This window comes from Lathamus discolor, chromosome 5 (genome assembly GCF_037157495.1).
Source record: "Lathamus discolor isolate bLatDis1 chromosome 5, bLatDis1.hap1, whole genome shotgun sequence".
In the NCBI taxonomy this organism is placed as follows: Eukaryota; Metazoa; Chordata; class Aves; order Psittaciformes; family Psittacidae; genus Lathamus; species Lathamus discolor.
The window spans coordinates 102,274,509-102,292,772 of record NC_088888.1 but is presented as its reverse complement, the minus strand read 5'-3'; the positions used below and the strand labels follow the sequence as shown (position 1 = coordinate 102,292,772).

The following is an 18,264-nucleotide window of genomic DNA, read 5'->3' as shown; positions in this document are numbered from 1 at the left end:
CTCAGGACAGAGCCCAAACAGCACACAGCACCCCAGAACTGGGGTCCAGGTAAAGCATCAAAAGCCCAGTCCATCACCCTGCTCTCCACTGGGCACCTCCAGACCTGAGGTGAGTGACAAATCTCTGTCTGTCCATTACTTGCAGCTGTGGCTGAACAAGAGCCACAAGAATTGGAGTTTGCTGGTGTCAGCACCCCCTTGGACACGGTTCCACAGAACCAGGTCTCAGAATATCTGTTTGGCCAAAGCTCACAAGAGCCATCAGCCAGGAGCTATATGTATCTTGCCTGGATTTGACCTGCTCACCAGCCTCCACCATAACTATTTAGAAGAAGGGGAGGGTGATAAAAGAAACTAAAACATTAACAAAATTGTCTCAGCAGTAAGAAATAACATCAAGTAGACAGCAGCAATTGAGAAGTTAGGTACTTCGAGAGCTTGGTAATTCTGTAAATGATGGAGTGTTTCCAGAGCAAGCAGCTTCAGTGCTGCCCATGCCAGCCTCTTTTCCCTCACTACCTATGCTGAAGCCCAAGGTCAGAGGAAACCCATGAGGCCTCCTGCCAGCCCCTCTGCATCCACTAGCTGCACCTCACACCCCCTAAATATGCTGACAGTGAGAAAACCTAACAGCACAGACCTGATTCTTCCTCTACCCCACTAACCTCCATCTCTGAACATCCTCCTGGGTACAGGTTCATCACGGTTAATATATATTTACATTCACACTGAGGTATGGAGCCAGATTTTCCTCTCAGATACATGGCTGTAAAGCCAGAGCTGCTCCAAGGAAGTTCACGCAAGACTTACAGGTGCCACACTTGCTCCTCTGGTTTACCACCAGCCACAGCCTGTGGCTGCAGAGCAGACCTCCTCGGGGTGAGGATGGAGGCAGGCTGTGAGGGTTGTGTCACTGTTACTGATGCACACAGTGTTCTCCCTGCTGATGTACTGTTTTCTGGGGAGACGGAGCTGTTGGACCCTCACTGGGGTTTTCCTGATGTGTGAAATAATTTGGATCTCGGTAGAGCTTTTCGAGGTGATCCCCTCATTGCCCTGTTTAGGCTTATTCCTCCCTAGCAGAACACCCCTGCCATGGAAGAAAACAGGCTTTATATAGAAAAAAAACCCTTATGTTTTCCAGCAGGATTTATGTCACCCAAAGGAACATTATTATTGTCACTAATGAGCATTGATGTTTACGTGCCAACACCTTGACCACCAGTAAAACACAAACTATCAGAAGCAAAATCTGTGCAAGTGCATCTCTATTCTAAGCCAACCCAGCCATGAAGCCTAAGTTCAGTACCAAAAGACACTGGGGTTCAGCAGAAACACTTCTCATTATCCCAAACATGACCTGGCATGGATGCAAAGCTTCTCTGATTTAAAGGCCTGATTTATACTCAGCTCCTGAGTTACTAAAATTCTGTAGCCCTTTCAGCATGGGTCAAAGCACCCCGCTTTACACAGTGGTCTCTGAGGGTGGCGTTCAGCTTTTTGCATGGGAAATGTCTGTTCCCGGTGGATCCAGGTCCCTTAATAGAACAGCGAGAGGCAGCCGCTCCAGGGAGGGATGGAGCTCACTGGGGAATCAGTGCCAAAAGAAGGTGGGGTGGAGCTTAGTGCTTTTATAGAGATTATTTGGAAAAAGAAGCCAGGCAAAATGGCTCTTCCCCAGGGAACTCCGGACTTCTGCTTCTCTCCCAGCACACTGCGGACAGCTGTGCAACTTGTGGGCCTGATGCTGGTGCTGATTCCCTGGTGTGCCTTGGAAAGGTGGGTTTTTGCCAGAAAGGGATGGGACCAGCCAGCTGGTACCTCCTGCAGGACATCAGCAGCAGTTCAGACCACACAGAATCAGGGCATCCCCAGGTAACACCTTCCAGGGCAGTTCCCATCTCTGCTGAAAGCACGAGCTCTACTTCAACCCCGACTCTTGCTCACCTCCAGTTACAGCGACCTCCTTTCCTGTCCCCAGTAGCAGAAGAACAAATCTCTCCCCACTGCAAACAGGTCCGGACCAAATGACTTCAACCCCACCATGGCCACGTGCTCTCCACCCCCCGCCTTTCCCCGGGGATCCCTTATTTTTCCCCCTGCAAACCCAGGGCAGTGATGTGAAGGAAGCCAGAAAAACTCCTTTAACGCAGACGGAAGTGTTCCAAACTTACTTCCACCCCACCTCCACAGCCAGAGGGTGATGCTGGCCTGACCCCTCTGCTGCAGTCACCACTCCATCCCCTCCCAGGTTATCCCCGATACAGAGACAATTTTAGCCAGCTGTTTTCCAAATCCTTTGGGAAATCAAGTGTCAGCTCAGCTTGAGCAAGCAGAGTGGACCAGGCAGAGCTCGGAGGCTGAGAAGGCATTCCCAGGGGCTCTGCTCCTTTCCTGGTGGGAGCAGGCAAAGCACAGAGATGGCAGGAGCTCCAGGCAGGGAGCCCTGCCTCCCACCACAGCGTATCACCTTTGGCTGAGCCCCAGGAAACCCAGCAGGGGTGGTGGGAGTCACACTGTCTTTGGGAGGGCCCGGGGCAGACCAAGCTACAGCCTCGCTGTCTGGGGGAAGGCATCTCCCATATCTTCCAGGCTCATGGCGAGGACAGCCCCACGAAGGCAGGGGACACCTGCTCTGAGCTTGGCTTTTGAAAAGGCACACACCAAAGTGTGCATGTGTGTATATATATATTTTATATATATATATATATATTTGCATTTATATATAAAATGGGGTAAGGCTGCTGGACTGTTCTGAGCTGGGCAGGGAGGGGGAGAGCTGCAGAAATTGCTACCTACAGCCACATGTCTCCACGACCATGTCCTCGTACTGTTTGTAAACCACATTGTTCCCAGAGTCTATGTAGAGGATGCTGATGGGGCTGAGCTTGGAGGGCACGCAGCAGCTAGGTGGGGTGGACTCCGGGTCCATGGAGTTCATCAGGGTCTGGATGATGGCGTGGTTGGTGGGCTCCAGGTGGGAGCGCAGGGGGAAGTCGCAGACCCCCTCGCAGTGATACGCCTCGTAATCCAGGGGGGCAATTATCCAGTCGTCCCAGCCCAGTTCCTTGAAGTTCACATGCAGGGGCTTCCTGCTGCAGCGGGTCTTCGCCTTCTTCCCGTGGCCTCTGCCCCCAGTCCGGGCGGCTATGGTGGTCCGTCTCTTCCTCCGCTTCGGGAACGCCTCCTGGCCGGGTTCGGGGGACTCCAAGAAGAGGGGGCTGCCTAGGGCCTTAATCTTATCCCGGATCTCCTTGAAGAGGTTCTCCTTCCTCTGGGTGCGGGAGAAGGCCACGAGCAGGGCTCTCTCGTGAGGCTGTGGCCGGGGCTTGCTGAACCCCAGCTGACGGGGGGGCAGGAGCCGCCCCGACTGATCCGAGACGATCCTCAGCAGGAAGCACAGCAGCGTGCCCGAGAGAGACCTCTCCCTCCAATCCCGCAGGGCTTCCCAGACATCAAACACCTCCCATCTGGAGAAGCCCGCGTCCACAATGTCTGCAGCCCTGGAGTCCAGCAGCCGGGGCTCCTCACCATCTTGGCTCGGGCAGGTGGAGAGGAGGAGGTGGTGGAACGTGCCTTCGGGGGACAGGGCCAAGCTCCGGTTTTCGGGGAGGGAGCGCAGGATCCGCAGCTCCGCACCCGTCACCTCCTCTGTGTCGGGCAAGCTGGAGATGTCGAAGAGGTGTCGCTGCTCGAGGGTTGCTGGGGAGGCATCTGCATGAGATAAACAAAAATAAAACGAGAAAAGAGGAAAAAAGCTATAAAAAAATCCAGCGAGCTGAAGTCAAGCTTTCTTTACAGAGGCACAAGGGACACGGAGCTCAGGGGGGAGATTACTGCCTTGCATCGAGGCTCACGGAGCATCCCAGCAGGGACACAGCCTGCATCCAGGAACATTCCAATGGATGAAGGCACCAAAAAAAAAAAAAAAAAAAAAAAAGAAAAAATACGGGGAGGAAAAGGCAGAGAGGGAGGGAGGAATCAATCCAAACAAGGGGCTGAGGAGGCTTCCCTCCGTCCTCCCGGGTGTTTCAGTGCCCCTAGCTGCATTACTGTTCTGTTTCGACACTGAAGCCCCAGCAGAACACACACTGCACAGCTGCACCCCCAAACAGCAAGTTGTCACCGATTTCTCCTGCCCTTAGTGTCACACACCCCTCCCAGCCCCAGCCATGCCAAGTGAAATGCTGTGAACATCTTTCCGTCGCAGGCACACGTCGGGGACGCAGACGTCGTGCCTCAGTGTGTCTGGCGGAGGCGCTCCCAGAAGCTGAAAGTGAGCCCAGTTTTAATCCGTCGCTGTTTCTGGTGGATCCAAAGCCCAGACGCAGACTTGTGCAGTTTCTGGTACTGATTAAATATGCTCAATGTGAATTAAAAAAAAATAAACAACAACAACAAAAAAAAAACCCACAAAAAACCCCACAACAACAACAACAAAAACCACACAAAAGAAACCAAAGAAAAAGAAAACAAAACTAAAGGAGGTGGAGTTGGGGGAAGAGATGAATGAGTTCTGGAAGGGTTGGTTTTTATTTTCTCCCTCTCTAACTAGAAACCTGATCTGCAAACATCGCTGCTGTGCTGTGCCCGAGCCCCCAGACCCGCTGCCGGCAGAGCCCTGAGCTGCAGTCTGCACCGCGCTTCGGGTGGGAAAGCGCTTCCTCCCCATCATTTGCTGTTATTATGATCATCATTACTGTTACCTTTATTGTATTGATATTTTTATTACTATTTTGGAAGCAGATGTAAAATTCCCGCGAGGAGCAGATCGGGAGAGCCCTTTGAAGCAGTTCATCTGGTTTCATTTTGCCCTGAAACTTCCCAGGACCTGCGCGCAGTTTGCCCCCGGCTCTCCCGAGGCGGGCACTGCCCTCCCGCCCATCGCAGCATCCTCCCCCCGTCCCGCCTCGCCTCCCCGCCGTTTCCTCACCAGCTTTAAGCCAAACCCTCCCGGCCAAGGCTGCCGTCAGGATACGGCCCTGCTGGGTTTGGGGATGGGGCTTGGGGGGCTGCGGGCGGCTCCGCACCAACAGCCGCTGCTCTCCCACCCCGGGGCAGGCGGTGACAGGCACGGGGGAGGCTGGAGCTGCTTTTCCGTTTGTCTTTTTATTTTATTCGATCGCGATTTTATTTTTTCCCAGCCGAGCCACCTTCTCAATGTGTATATATATATATATATTTTTTTTTTTTACATATATATAAAATCTATTGTTAAGTCCGTAAATGTGTTTATTTGACTATTATCACCAGATCCGCTGGTATGAAGGAGACATAAGAGGTGGGAGAGGGAGATGAGGACTTCGATGCCGAGTTCACGGCGGGTCGGCGGGAGCCGCTCCAGAGGGCAGCGGCACCCGGGGCTGAGCCGCTCCCTTCGCGGTGCCCCACGGAGCTTTTCGGGCTTCTGTCTCCCAAGTGGTGGAGGTCCCGGGAACTGCCCGCACCCTCAGCCCCGAGCATCATTCCCTACCCCGACTGCGTGTGCAGCCCCATCGTCATCCTCGACCCCAGGCTAATGCACAGCCCCCTAGTTTTTATCTCCACCAGGAACTCTTTCCCAGCTCCAGGCACTATCCCTATCGTGACCTCAATCCCATGCTATACACAGCTCCATCCCCATCCCTGTACTGGTCCCCATTTCCATGCTCGAATTCATGAACAGCTCCACTCCCGTCCAACAAACAAGTGATGCACAACCGCTACCCCGTTAAACTCCAGCTCATCCCCGTCCTATGCCACCACCCCGTGCTCAAAGTAACGCACAACCCCACTTCCCAGCCAAGGCGTAAGCCCCATCCACATGCACAACCACGCACAACCCACCCCAGGCACAACCCCGTCCTCAGATCAACGTGTAAAATCCGTCTCCGTGTGCAACCACGTCCTCAAATAGATACTCAAAGAACGCACAACCCGGTCTGCATACCCAAGCCCACGCAGAAGCCCCATCCCCACACCCGTGCGCAAGCCACAGCTCTATCGGCAAGTCAACGCACAATTTTCTTTCCACCCCAAATCCATTCCCAAGACCGATCCTCATCCTCAAGCCCATCTCCAAGCCCCATCCTCATTCGCAAGCCCATTCCTAAGGCCCATCATAATCAGACCAACCACGGTCCTCCCTTACGCCCGACGGCGGGGTCCCGGCGGGCCAGCCCCGTCCCAGCTGCTCCGCCGAGCTCCGCGCTGTGCGGAGGGACGCGCGTCCCGCACTCACCGCTGCGCGTCCGCTCCGCGAAGCCCGTCACCGTGTCGGCGCGGCGGCCGGGGACGCGGTGAGCGGCCAGACGCTGGTAGAGGGCCACCATGTAGTGGTGCGGCACCACGGTGCCGTTGCGGAGAGCCCCGTCCCTCCACGGCGGGGAGGAGAAGGGGGAGGCGGCGGTGGAGGAGGAGGAGGAGGAGGCGGAGGAAGGCGCGGCTGCCGAGGGTCGCTGGGGAGCGGCCGCCGACGGCCCCCGCACAGCGGCGGCCTGCAGCCCGCGGCGGAGGCGGCAGGCCCCCAGCAGGCAGAGGCAGAGGGCGGCGGCGGCGCGGAGGCGCATGGCGGCGGCGCGGTGCCGGGGCTCGGCGCTGTGCTGCTGCCGCCGCCGCTCCCCGCCCGCTTTTGAACATCGTCTTCGCCCGCCGCCGGCCGCCGCCGCCGCCGCCGCCGCCGCCGCCCGCCGCCGCGGAAGCGCCCCCTGCCGGCCACCCGCCACGCCCCGGCGAGGCACCGCCCGCGCCCCGGCCCCCGCCCCGCCTCCGCCGGCAGGTGAGACCCCCCCGGGCCCGGCTGGCGGGGGCACCCGCACCCCTCCGCACCAGGCCCCTGGGGACGACCGCCCCCGGCCGGGCTTGAGGGGGGCACCGGCACCTCTATGTGCGGGGCAGCATGCTCCTGAGAGGGAACCCCCGCCCCGCACGGGAGGAGGAAACTGGCCCCCGCACGGGGGCTTGTCACCCGCCGCCCCAGCCTCGCGCGCGGAAACCCGGTCCCGTACTGGAGACGGGGCAGTCCCGCCTCCGCTCCAGAGCCCCACATTTGCACAGGACCGCCTGCCCCGCATTGGAGCTGGGCACCCCACCGCCAATTCCCCCCAGGGTCCGCGGAGGATGGTGCGGTGGAGCCATGCGGAAGCGGCCGGGGGAGCGCGGAGCTACCGGCTGCGAAGCGGCCGCGGGTGCCCTGGCTGCGCGCCGCTCCGCGCCTGCCTCAGCACCGCTAATTCCGCCTGGGAGACTGACAGCGCAGCAAAACAAAGCCCCGGCAGGGCTGCGGGCTGATGTTTTCTCGTGCACGGAGGGTTTCCTTGGTAAAATTCAGATGTTTCCTTGGGTCTCGATTGAAATAACAACGTGGGGTATTTACTAGGATGTTATTTCAAGCCTTTTTAAGTCCCTGGTTATGTCTGTTGCGATTTCTCTGCAAATACAAAAACAAGTGCTGCGATGATTTATTTGAAGGAATGTAGGTGTTTCGCCAAAACAAACACGGGATTTTTTTGCTCTCCCCCCAGACAATCGCTTCTCACGAGCGTTTGTCACTGCAGCCTCTCGGATTTCTCTCTGCTGTAATTCTACAGGTGCTTTGTCACAGTGTGGTGAGCGGGTCTCTAATGCCAGCCAGTGGATCTGCTCTGCACGAAAAGACAGCACCGAGCAGTGGGGGCAGTTCCCGTGGCAGCGTCCCAAGTCCCTGCCCCACACTGTGCAGGATGGCCTGGACCGAAGTCATTTGCACGCCTCACTCAGCACCTTGTGAAGTGTTCACATGGGGCTTGCACAGCCTTTGAATGATATCGCACGGCTTGCACGGGGCCTTTGCACAGGGCTGCTGGCAGTTGCACCCAGCAGCCAGTGACCACTAGAAGCCCTCACCCAGCTTCTGGGGCAGGAGGCAGAGGAAGGGCGTGCAGAGGAAGGCTTCATTAACTGTTTTTCTTCTGACAGCCCCTTACTAAATCCAGCCCAATGCTGCTCAGACACTAAAGTTCACTTTAAGAAAGCATCGGTGAGCCATGGCTGCCTCACTACACTACCCCATGGGCAGGCTGCTGGGACCCCGGGTGGGTGCCCTCAGAGCACCGGAGCAGGCAGCTGAGTGCTCAGTGAGCCCTTCCCTCACACGGGGAAGGTTGGAAAACCCTGTCCTGCCCTGCACCTCTCAATCCCACCGCCAACACCCACCCCAGACCCACTGGCAGTGCCCCTGTGACAGGGAGCAGGAGTGCTCCCTCCCCAGTGCTGCTAAGGGAAGGGACCAAAAGGTGAGCAGAAAACAGTGAGATCAGAAGGTCTGCCAAGCTTTAGAAAATGGGCAGATGAGTCTACCCATAAAACTCTGTGCTTGCAATGGTTTCTGGAGCATCCCGCCTGAAATCCTTTCATGCAGCCAGTTTCATGGGAAATGGTGAAAGGTATAAAAGTGGTGAGTCTGGGCTGTGCCCTGGGCCACCCAAAGCTGTATACCCTCTTGTGTTCTGAGTGTATAGACCTGCCACATGTGAGGGATGCCAGGCTTCACCAAACTCCCAGGGAGTGGAAGTGTCTCTGCTTTTTTTCTGTACATCTTTTAAAAATGAAAAATTACACTGATGCAAGAGAGCCAGGCTATGCCCTCTGGTTTTAACTCCACTGCCCCAGACCAGTCCTCCTCTCAGACCCCAACGTGGGCAGCAGGGGCAAATGCCCACTTGGTGCAAGCCGTCAGAGCAGAGCAACAGGCTTCTTCTCATCCCTGTGCACAGCCGTCCTCATGGCAGAGCCCTGTTGCTGCTGGGTGATGAGAGCCAGATCCCTGTCCACACTGTCTGCGTGCAGACCCAAACACAGCACGCACATAGCCCACACAACCCAAAGCGACACGCACATACATGTCTGCACGCACCAGGCACACATGCCCGCACCAGCTGGCACTGACACAGGCCCAAGAAGCAAATCCTGCACGACTGTGCAGGAAGGAAGACATGAAATCCTGCAGCCCATCCTCTGAACCATGCAGAGTCTATTGAGGTGCACGAGCACTGGGTTTCCCATCTGTTCTCCATTGCAGCTTCGCCTAAACCCTTTTGGGCTTTCTTGAATTTCCACCAGCCCAGCCCAGCCCAGCTGCAGGACCTTCCCAAGCCGCCCCAGCCCTGTGCAGTGGCACAGCCACTCCTGCCCCCAGCCCTTCCCTGCTCCAAGGATGGGCTCCCTGAAAACCTTTTTGTGCATAATTTCACACTGGCAAAGAGCCACCTTCCACCAGCCCCCTTCCAAAACCAAATTAGCACACTGCTGCAGCAGCAGAAATTGGAGAGGAAGGGCTGCAGTTTTATTTTACAGCTCAATTAGCAAGTTTATACAGAAAAGGCACCCATATAACCAAGGGAGATTTTACATCCATTCAGCTTCACCAGCAAATAGACTTGTTCCTCTTTGAGGGCACTCCCTACTTCTGTGGGCACAGCTATATTCTCCTGCCCACAGTGGCCCTCAACCAATGTGGTGACAGTGCCTCCAGCCCTGCTCACTCACTCGATCTCTCTTTGCTCTTACACTTACAAATCCTGTGGGTACCTCCAGCATGGACTCAAAAACACAGTTCTGAAACTGTCCCATTACCCTGTTCACTAAGTATTAAAGGAACCACAAGTCTGCCAGAACCTAAGATGAAAATGAAGGACCACATTTGCCTCCAATCTTTCGTTAAGAACCTGTCCCAGATAACATGAAGCCAATGGCTCTATGCTCAGGACCTTAACAGCTCACACCATGTCCCACCATGGTCTATCCCTTCCTTCACCAACAGTCCCTTGTGAGCGGGTTTTTTGGAAAGAAGAGGGCAGTCAGCTCGCCAAGCCTGGTTTTTTTTACTGGGAACATTTTCAGGATGCTGATTCTTCTGGGATCATGAAGAAATTGTTCCTGCCTGGCTGACTCCTGGCTTGTTCCTTCTGTCACAGCCTCTCTCCCTCTGCTCCCTCTCTCAGTCCCCAGATTTCATTTCTATGTATGGGGTTGAGTTCTGGACAAGTGGACTCTCCTACCATGGCTGAATCCTCTTTTGCAACTGCGGGCAAGGTCCCAGCCTGACACTCCTGCCTGTCAGAGAAGGGCTACCTTGCAGTTATTCTTCAGCAAAGGAAAGAAGGAGGTATTTGATTTAACCAGAACCCCCATCAGCTGTGGAAGACCACTTCTCAAAAGAGGAAACTGAGACATAATGGAATTCCTCAAGCAGTAACCTTGCACCTGATGTCATAGCTATGTTCCCACAATCCTGCACCTCCACAGATGTTCACCTTTCCTGTCATCAGCGCTTTTTGATGGAATAAAAATAAACTGCAGTGACAACCCCCCTCCACACTTCAAAACTAGAGGTGTTCATGGCTGTTTCCATTAGTTAAGTCAAGTGAGTCTTGAGCAAGTTCAGAGCGGTCAGAATATTGATGCTAGTGGTTATTTGGAAGAGTATGTTTTCATACAGTGACCACACAAGAAGCCTCTTGTGGCTTCACTTAAGAAATGTCTTCTAGTGAGATGGCTACAAGTGACGGCAAGGCCAGCTCAGCAAGTAACCAAGCAACAGCATCATTTTCTTTCCAAATCTTCCAGCAACTCCTTCCAAAACTTACTTAAACTGAAGCCAAGCTGAATTCATCCTGATTGTCTGCACAAGGGTAGCCAGGGAAGATAAGACAATCAAGGTACAAAGTCCACACATGAAACATCAGATGGATTCACAGACCCCACTGGGCTGCTTTCCTTCAGGTCCAGAGACCTTATGTCACTGTAATCTGGATGCCTAAAGCTGTGCTGGTCTCACATCACTTTCTGTTTAAACACTGTACTCTAGCTAGGGTACAGGACACTTATGGAAATGCTTTACTGAGAGCTCAATCCTTCTGGAAACATAAAAGCTTCTTGGATTAGACTTTCCATTCCCCTAGGGGAAAATTGTCCTAATATAGCATCTGGTCAAGAGGGTTTGTCATAAGCCACCTGAAGATAGCAAGTCAAAACACAGTTGAGTGCTCAGTTGATTTACAAATATTTAAAAGCCCATTTGCTTTTTGAAAAGTGCAGAGTTAGCAGGTAATTTGACAATGCACAAGTGCAGAATGTGTCTTTACAGTGGTAGTTTAGGTTAGCATCTGGTCATAAGGGGTGAGATTCAGTTTGCTTCATTTTGGCTTCTTTCTCAGTGTAACTGATCACCTTCCTTCCATTAATAGCTACTGGAGGAAGAGCCATATACCTGCAGGAAGTGATTCCTACAGCATTAACCAAAGAGCCCAGCTGAGAGAGCTGTTACAGAGGATTTGGTCTGCCTATACAGAAAAACATCATCTGCCTCCCTGTCCCTGGCTGTCCATGTGAGATTTCACCAGGGAAGTGCTCTCCTACAGCTCTCCTCAAGCTCTGCTCCACACTTACTTATTTTTATGTATTTTACCCTTTAATCTTCACTCAGCCGCTTTTTCTCTCATCTCTTTCCCAGATTATTGTGTTTCCCCCCAGCTTCTTACCCTCCAGCTCCCATCCCTTTGCAAAGCCCCCTCAGGTTTGGGGTGTTCAGCCAGTCCTGAAGAGGAGACCTGGCTGGGAGAGGTCTGCCAGCAGGAGCCCAAAGGGAGCATCAGAAAAGGAGCACTGCATACAGTACTTTACCCTGATCCTTCCAGTTCCTGCCTATTCCCAGGAACCCCTTCTTTGCCCTCTCTCCATGCCTCCCCAGCCAGCATCACTCAAGGCTGTTCTGTCACTCTCACTTCTCTGCCACCTGAGACACAGAATTACTCCACACCAAGATCAAGCCCTTTGCTTTCTGTCCCAATGCAAAGTTTGACCAAGAGTTCCAGTTTTGGCTCACTCCTAACTTCCTGGATGCAGATGCTATGAACTGCTATGAACATGAAAGGAAGGTGTTTTTTTCTCCCCCTTCAGGCTATCTTCCTGTCCTTTGCTATTGTCTGTTCCTTGTCAGCTACTTTTGCTCTCTCATCTACTTCAATGCTCTTAAGCCCATGCTTTATTTTCCACTGCAAACCAGTCAAATGGAGCTGAACTCTGAAGTCCTTAATGTCAGCCCAATAGTTCTCCAAGGTGACAAGGGCCTGGCAAAGAAAGTTCTTTGCCTAAGAACTGATTTCCCTCCCTTTGGGGAGCACCACCTTCAGCAGGAATCAACAGGTAGATGCATCCTACCCAAGTGCAGCTAACAATGCCAGGTACCTAGTTGGAGGTCTCAACTTCGGTTTCCTTGACTCTGGGACCACCAACAAGCTATGGGCGCCAGATGAGGCATGCAGAGAAGGCCAGAGCAGACCTGCCAACCCCTCAGCTCCAGTCCCAGCCTCCTCCCTTCACTCCTCTGTGCCTGCTGCTGTCTGGGCTGTGAGGAGGAGGTGGTGTGGAGGAAGGTGGGTGGCTGGGTGGGGAAAAGGATGTGCTCCAAAGTCCTGTTTGACTGCAAGTTTGCATGGTCTGGATCACTCCTTTCAAAACTGTGTCTCCCTGACCTTCTTGCCAGGAGGGCACCATGTCCTTCTGCAACGAACATGGGTGATTTGGGCCAGGCACCTGGCAGTTAGGAGGGATGCTTCTCATTGGAAATGCCTCCCGGAAACCAGCATAGACCACTGGGCAAACTGAGAAGCTCATAAGTACTTTTTACCACCCCTGTGTCTCCTGGCCGCTGGTTCTGTTCTGCATTTTAACCCCACGATTTCTTCTTTCCTTTTCCAGTTTGCCTTTTCCAACTTTTTTTTTTTTTCCTGCCCTGGCCCTCTTTCTCCTTCAGCTGTTGAGTAGCATGAGAAGCTCAGAGGAGAAGAAACCGTCCCACAGGGTCATCCTGACCCACCTCAGCAGAAGGGCTGGGTGGCTGCAGCAGGACTGAGCACCGGCAGCTAGCGGAGTACCAGGGTTACCGGGCCTTTCAGGGAGGGATCACTCCCAGGGCAGGAGCACCATCTCCCGGTGAAAGGATTTACAGCAGCAAGCCTACGTGTGAGGTGTTTCCCGATACACAGATGAAATGTGAAGGCATTTGCAGTTTGGAAGACACTCTGGTTTCTCTCCCCTTAGGCTGTGAAACACATGGAAAAGCAACCCAGTACAAGCGGGTACTGTATATAAGAAAGGGAGGTGGAAAACTGGCTGTGAACAGGAACACATTATGTGAATACATCCCTCAAATCCTGCAGTCCCTGCACATTCATTTAGTGCTCGCACTAAAGTTTAAGACATCTCTCTGGGCAGTGAGAGCTGCATGGATGAAGCCACTGACACACATTACTGGGTGGGATGTCAAATGCCCTATTAGCAATAACCTTGAATTCCTAATACATTACAGTGACGTGTTCGCAACTGTCTGGCCACAGCTCTTCACACAGACTGCAAGTTGGTGTGGGTTGTGCTGACATCAGTATTTAGGCAATATAAGTTTCTGCCTTTCATATCTGATACAGGCCAACACACTTGCTTTGCCTTGCCCACTTGCCTCCTCCTGTCCACCCAAACACATGCAGGTTCATGCACCTGAGACCATCTCAGATGCTTAAATGTGAGCATCTGGTGCCACCTGAGAAATCCACACCTCAGAAAAGAATGGGGCTTTCCTACACTGTCTATCTTCTCTAGCAGCACCATGTGGATTTCTTGGGTGCCCTGCAGCCTGCAGAGAGACACCAGGTGCCTATTTTAGCACCTGCACAAAGCACATTTCGTTATGAGAAGATCATCAGATTTTAGCCAGAAAAAATACATAATATAGGATTTACCAATACTGCTAAAATTTTTGAAGACCCCACCACTGTGTGGGTCACTTCAGCAGTTTATGGGGAGCTCTGCCTTTTTCTGCGGTTCACACTGATCCCACCAGCTTAGTAAGTCGAAATAGGCTATTTTGGGGTCCCCACTCCATGGCCAGAAGAAAAGCACAGCTGAAAATTATTTGATATGATGGGCTTCTGTATGAAACAAAATGAGTGTCTGGCAGGCAGCTGCTGGTTTGCACTTGGAACAGGGAGGTGTTAAATTCCACCTCTATCCTTTCTGCAGGGCTTCACCCTGCAGCACAGATTAAGTCTGAACTGACAGTTTTAATAAGAGCCAAAGGCACAAGGACAGTTAAAAGTTTTCCTGGACCTTGATTTAGTGATGTGGAAACTGCAAGTGAACCCAGCCCTGAATCTTCTCAGTAGTCTTTTCCTCTTTACAGTGAAGGCTTGTGGATACAGCATTTACAAGACAGGCTGTGAATGTAAAAACTCAACCTGTGAGGTCTCCAGGTAGATGTAATTGTGGAGCAGAGCTAGCTGCTTAGGCTACATATATGCAGGTAAATTAAATGTTTGTAACACCACCCTTTGGCACCAAGGCCAAGTGCTGTGAATCAGCCCATTCCACATGGCTAAACTCCCACAGCCTCCAAGGCCAATGGCCATGTACAAGCTGTCATTTGAGAATGGTCCCTCACCTGTGTTAACACCCAAACTGTCCCCAGGAACCTTTCAACAGAGCCCTAGGCTGAAGACATACCAGGGATATCACTACTGACAATGTGACAATGTGACAACGATGACACTGCTCCCTGGCATTATTTAGTTTACTTGTATAAATGGAGTGCTGGAGACTCTGGAGACCAGGGTTCTTTCCATGATTCCTGGGTCTGTCTTTCTGCTTCCTCACTCAGCACACTACTTCCCTGACCAACTCACCTGACTCTGTAATGCTTGGGTAGCATTTACCATTCTGGTTTTGTAATTGTAGCTTTGAACACCTGAGTGACTGATTTCAGCAGATACAGCTGGTTGTAGGACCAGCTAGAATAATGGGATCTCTCAAGGATGGTCTCTCAAGGAGAATTCATTTCCATTCTCTTCAACCTGACTGTTTCTCTCACCAGGTGGTGGTTGCTACTTCTTGCATTACAGACAGCTGATAAATTGAGAAAACTATCCAAATCGTGTGCTATGCCATTGTACCATAAATGCCTACATCTATCTCTAAAGCCGTTTTTTCCTCAAGGACAATCATCCATTTCTACAAAATCTCTAACAGTCATACAATATCATTTTAGTAGTTACTGGTTCAGAGAAGTGTAATAAGGAAGCATTTAGGATGGATTCATTTCACTTGATCTACAATGTAAATGTAAGATTTGCTAGACACGCATCATCTGTACAACTCATAAAGCTCCAGAGACTGTAGTGACTTGATTTTCAATTACTGTAGTAAGTGTATATATATTTAATGCACGTGAAGGCATCAGTGTGGTGACACTTGCTTCTAAGGTCATGAATTTCAACCATTTAGGCCTCATTCCATTGCCTAGACATAGACACTGTACACTGAAATGTACCAGAGATCCGAGACATCTGCCTGGTGATGCAAGCCTGCAGCCCTCTAGAGCAGCAGCTGGAGCCCATGTGAGATACACCAAGGTCTCTTCAATAAAACCATAGCTGAACAGCTGAGTTAAGACCTGAACACCTAAACTAGTTGCTATATTCCCCCGACAGCCACTGGAGAAAAGTAGGAAATTTTAGGGCACAAATCATCATCATCAAATAAAACAGACTCTAGTGCTCCCAGAAATGTGTCCCATTTCTCTCCTGACTGCAAGGCCAGTCTACTAGATCAGCACAGAGGAAGAATGCTGAGCAGATCAAAATCTGATTTTAAGCAAGAATAATCTCACTGTGTGTAACTGGATAGGCAAACTGCTACTGCTTTATAACACCTTTACAATTGCAATCACTAATACCTTCATTAAAACCCACAGATTTCAGAAGCCTGTGTCCATGACCTGTTGAAACCCGGAGTCTGACTGCCAGCCACTTTCTAATAGTTAGAGCATCCGACTTGAAATGTTTGTTGTAAAACAACATTATTTTTGTGAGCAAAACTCAGCTCCTGAATTACATAGCATTGACCTGGAAAGATACTCACCTTCCTACTGTGGCTATGCATGAAGAACTGGTTGACAAGATAGGTTGCACTGGTTGTGCTGTGAGACAGAGGCATACTTACAGATCTCCTTGGACAACTGGGTAATTCTGTTCTGGCTTACTGTCACCAAGGAATGATTGGGTCATTGCAATCTGTCTGTCATAGCATCTGCCAAACTGGTTATCTTGAATTGAAAACAGAGCAGCAGAACTAATGCAATTCAGTCTAACAAAAAATCTGTATTGCTCTTCCCTTATACTTTCTGTATTGCTCTTCCCTTATACTTTCGTCCCACACTGGAGATGCACAAGAAGCAACTGATCTACTGGCAAGCCAAATCAAACAGGTTTCTGCTTAGAGGGACACAAATATCAGCCTCTTACATATTGAGCTGCCAGCATGTTACAATAGTTGGAAGAGCTATAAGTTGTCCATCCAGCTCATCTTTTGTTGTATTTGGTTAAAATTGGTCATTGGGTTATTACAATGTTATTAGATTGGGAGCAGACAGCTAGACTGGCAGACACATGGAGTGGCAGACAGAGCAATCACATATACCTTCTTTTTTTTTTTAAGAGATGTTGAAGAACAGACATACTAACACCTTCTTCCCTCCTAGCCCCTTCTTTCCTTGCTAATTCAGAAAGCTGCAATTTTTCGAATTGGGAGAATTTCAGTGAGGTCCAGAATCACTCATAAAATGGAGGAATTGTTCCAACAATGTCCCAGAAATGTTTCCTAATTTTAAAAAGAAATCAGGAACAAAATCTATCCAGTTCTAACTTGACTGGCTCGAACTGCATTGTTCAGCAAAGGAGCCTGGATGTCCATGAACCTCTGCCTTTTCTTACTCCTGCAACACGATCTGCATAAAGGGAGTCATCTCCACATGTCACAAAGGTAATGAGCAACCAGGAGTCATCACCAAAGCCAAGCAGACCCTGGGCTCTTGTTTATCTCCATCCAAATAAATTAGCATGGACATAAACACCTCCAGAACTTATTTGGTGTGAGTGAGCGAAATCAAGGTAAAGTCCTTGGGCAACAGCTCAGGTCAGGTGTGTGGTGAAGAGGTACTTGAAAAACTTGGCAACATATTTGGGAATTTACCTGGAAACTTGTGCAATCACTGACCCTTCATATTTCCTTGGTCTGGGGAGATACTCACTTTATTGCATCTATGTAAAGAGTCAACTACTCAAATCCCACCATTTCTTTGGGGGGGGGAATGGAGGGGAAGGTTGCTGTAGAAGGTATCTACTGTAGATGTGATTTTTAAAGACAACTTTCTGTATTTTAAGACTTGGTTTTATTCAATTGGGGCAAACTAAGAAATCTCATCTTTTCTTTCTTACTGGGTTCCATGAAATTTATCCATGGTTTGCCTAGGACCCCCAGACTTGAGAGGTGGAATTTCAGTTCCAGAGTTGCAGCAGTTCAAGAGCTAAGCTTATCTTTCAGCAGGGATTACCTGTCATTTCTACTAGACTATTCCTGACATGTAGTTCATAATGTTACAGGTTAACTGTTTAAAGGGGGGAAAGCATGAAGCATAATGAAGAACAGCTATATAAGACTCTTTCCTTCTCACCAGAATAAATCTATTTTGAGTTTAGGAGGTGTATAGATTAAAAGACTGCCTTGACAAGCTATCAACAACCTTACCACATCATATAACAAGACTGAACTTTAAATCTACCATTTTGGCTACCTTTGAAACTCACAGAGAAGTCCAGTCTTAACATAAAATCTCCTAGTGGTTCACATCTGGGTTTTGTAATTGTCATCTGAAAACAAGTAGTGTTAGGAGTGGTAAGTGATTGGCCACCTCACTGGAATCCTATTACTCTAGTGCAGCTTTTTTCAGTAATTCAATAATATTGCATTTCTCCCCATATGAATCAAGACTGAAAAAAGTTTCATGTTCAGCCCTTTAACTGTATTTTCATAACGAATTTGTTTTGATTTTAAATATGCTCCTCTGCTCTTGCTTTTGCTTTCCTCCCCCATTTTATGTACTATACCCTAAGCAGGGCTCTGATTTCTTCTCATCCTGCCATGATTACAAAGTCCTCTGCCAGGGTATCAAAAATTGGTGGACAATTCCCCCCAGGCTTATAAACTCAGTGCTGTTTGCCTGCTGTCTTGGGGGAGATGAAAAGCAAATCCATGGGCTGCCAAGAATCACACCCAGGCAGAGATGCAGTATTGCAAGAGCTGGTCCCTGCTCAGCGTACAGGAGACAGACGTGACCCTGGGATGAGTTCATGGGGTCACACCTAGGCCCTGATGGAGACCCTCATCCCCTTGTGCCCTCATGGGGAACAGAGAAGGGAT

The 18,264-nt window shown here is 50.8% G+C and overlaps 1 protein-coding gene across 1 annotated transcript; it reads right to left on the bottom strand.

Annotated features, from left to right (window-relative positions):
- Nucleotides 1–2,791: 2,791 nt before the first annotated feature.
- GDF7 (growth differentiation factor 7) lies at nt 2,792–6,548 on the bottom strand. The gene is made up of 2 exons (XM_065679201.1): nt 6,221–6,548; nt 2,792–3,714 (listed from the first exon to the last, which is right to left on the bottom strand). The coding sequence occupies exons 1-2, from the start codon at nt 6,546–6,548 to the stop codon at nt 2,792–2,794; spliced, it is 1,251 nt and encodes a 416-aa protein (XP_065535273.1).
- Between the last annotated feature and the right edge of the window lie 11,716 nt (nt 6,549–18,264).

Coding starts and splice junctions, on each gene's coding strand:
- GDF7 (XM_065679201.1), bottom strand. CDS start 6,548: ATGCGCCTCCGCGCCGCCGCCGCCCTCTGCCTCTGCCTGCTGGGGGCC. Junction 3,715..6,220: donor CGCGGAGCGGACGCGCAGCG/GTGAGTGCGGGA, acceptor TATCTCATGCAG/ATGCCTCCCCAGCAACCCTC.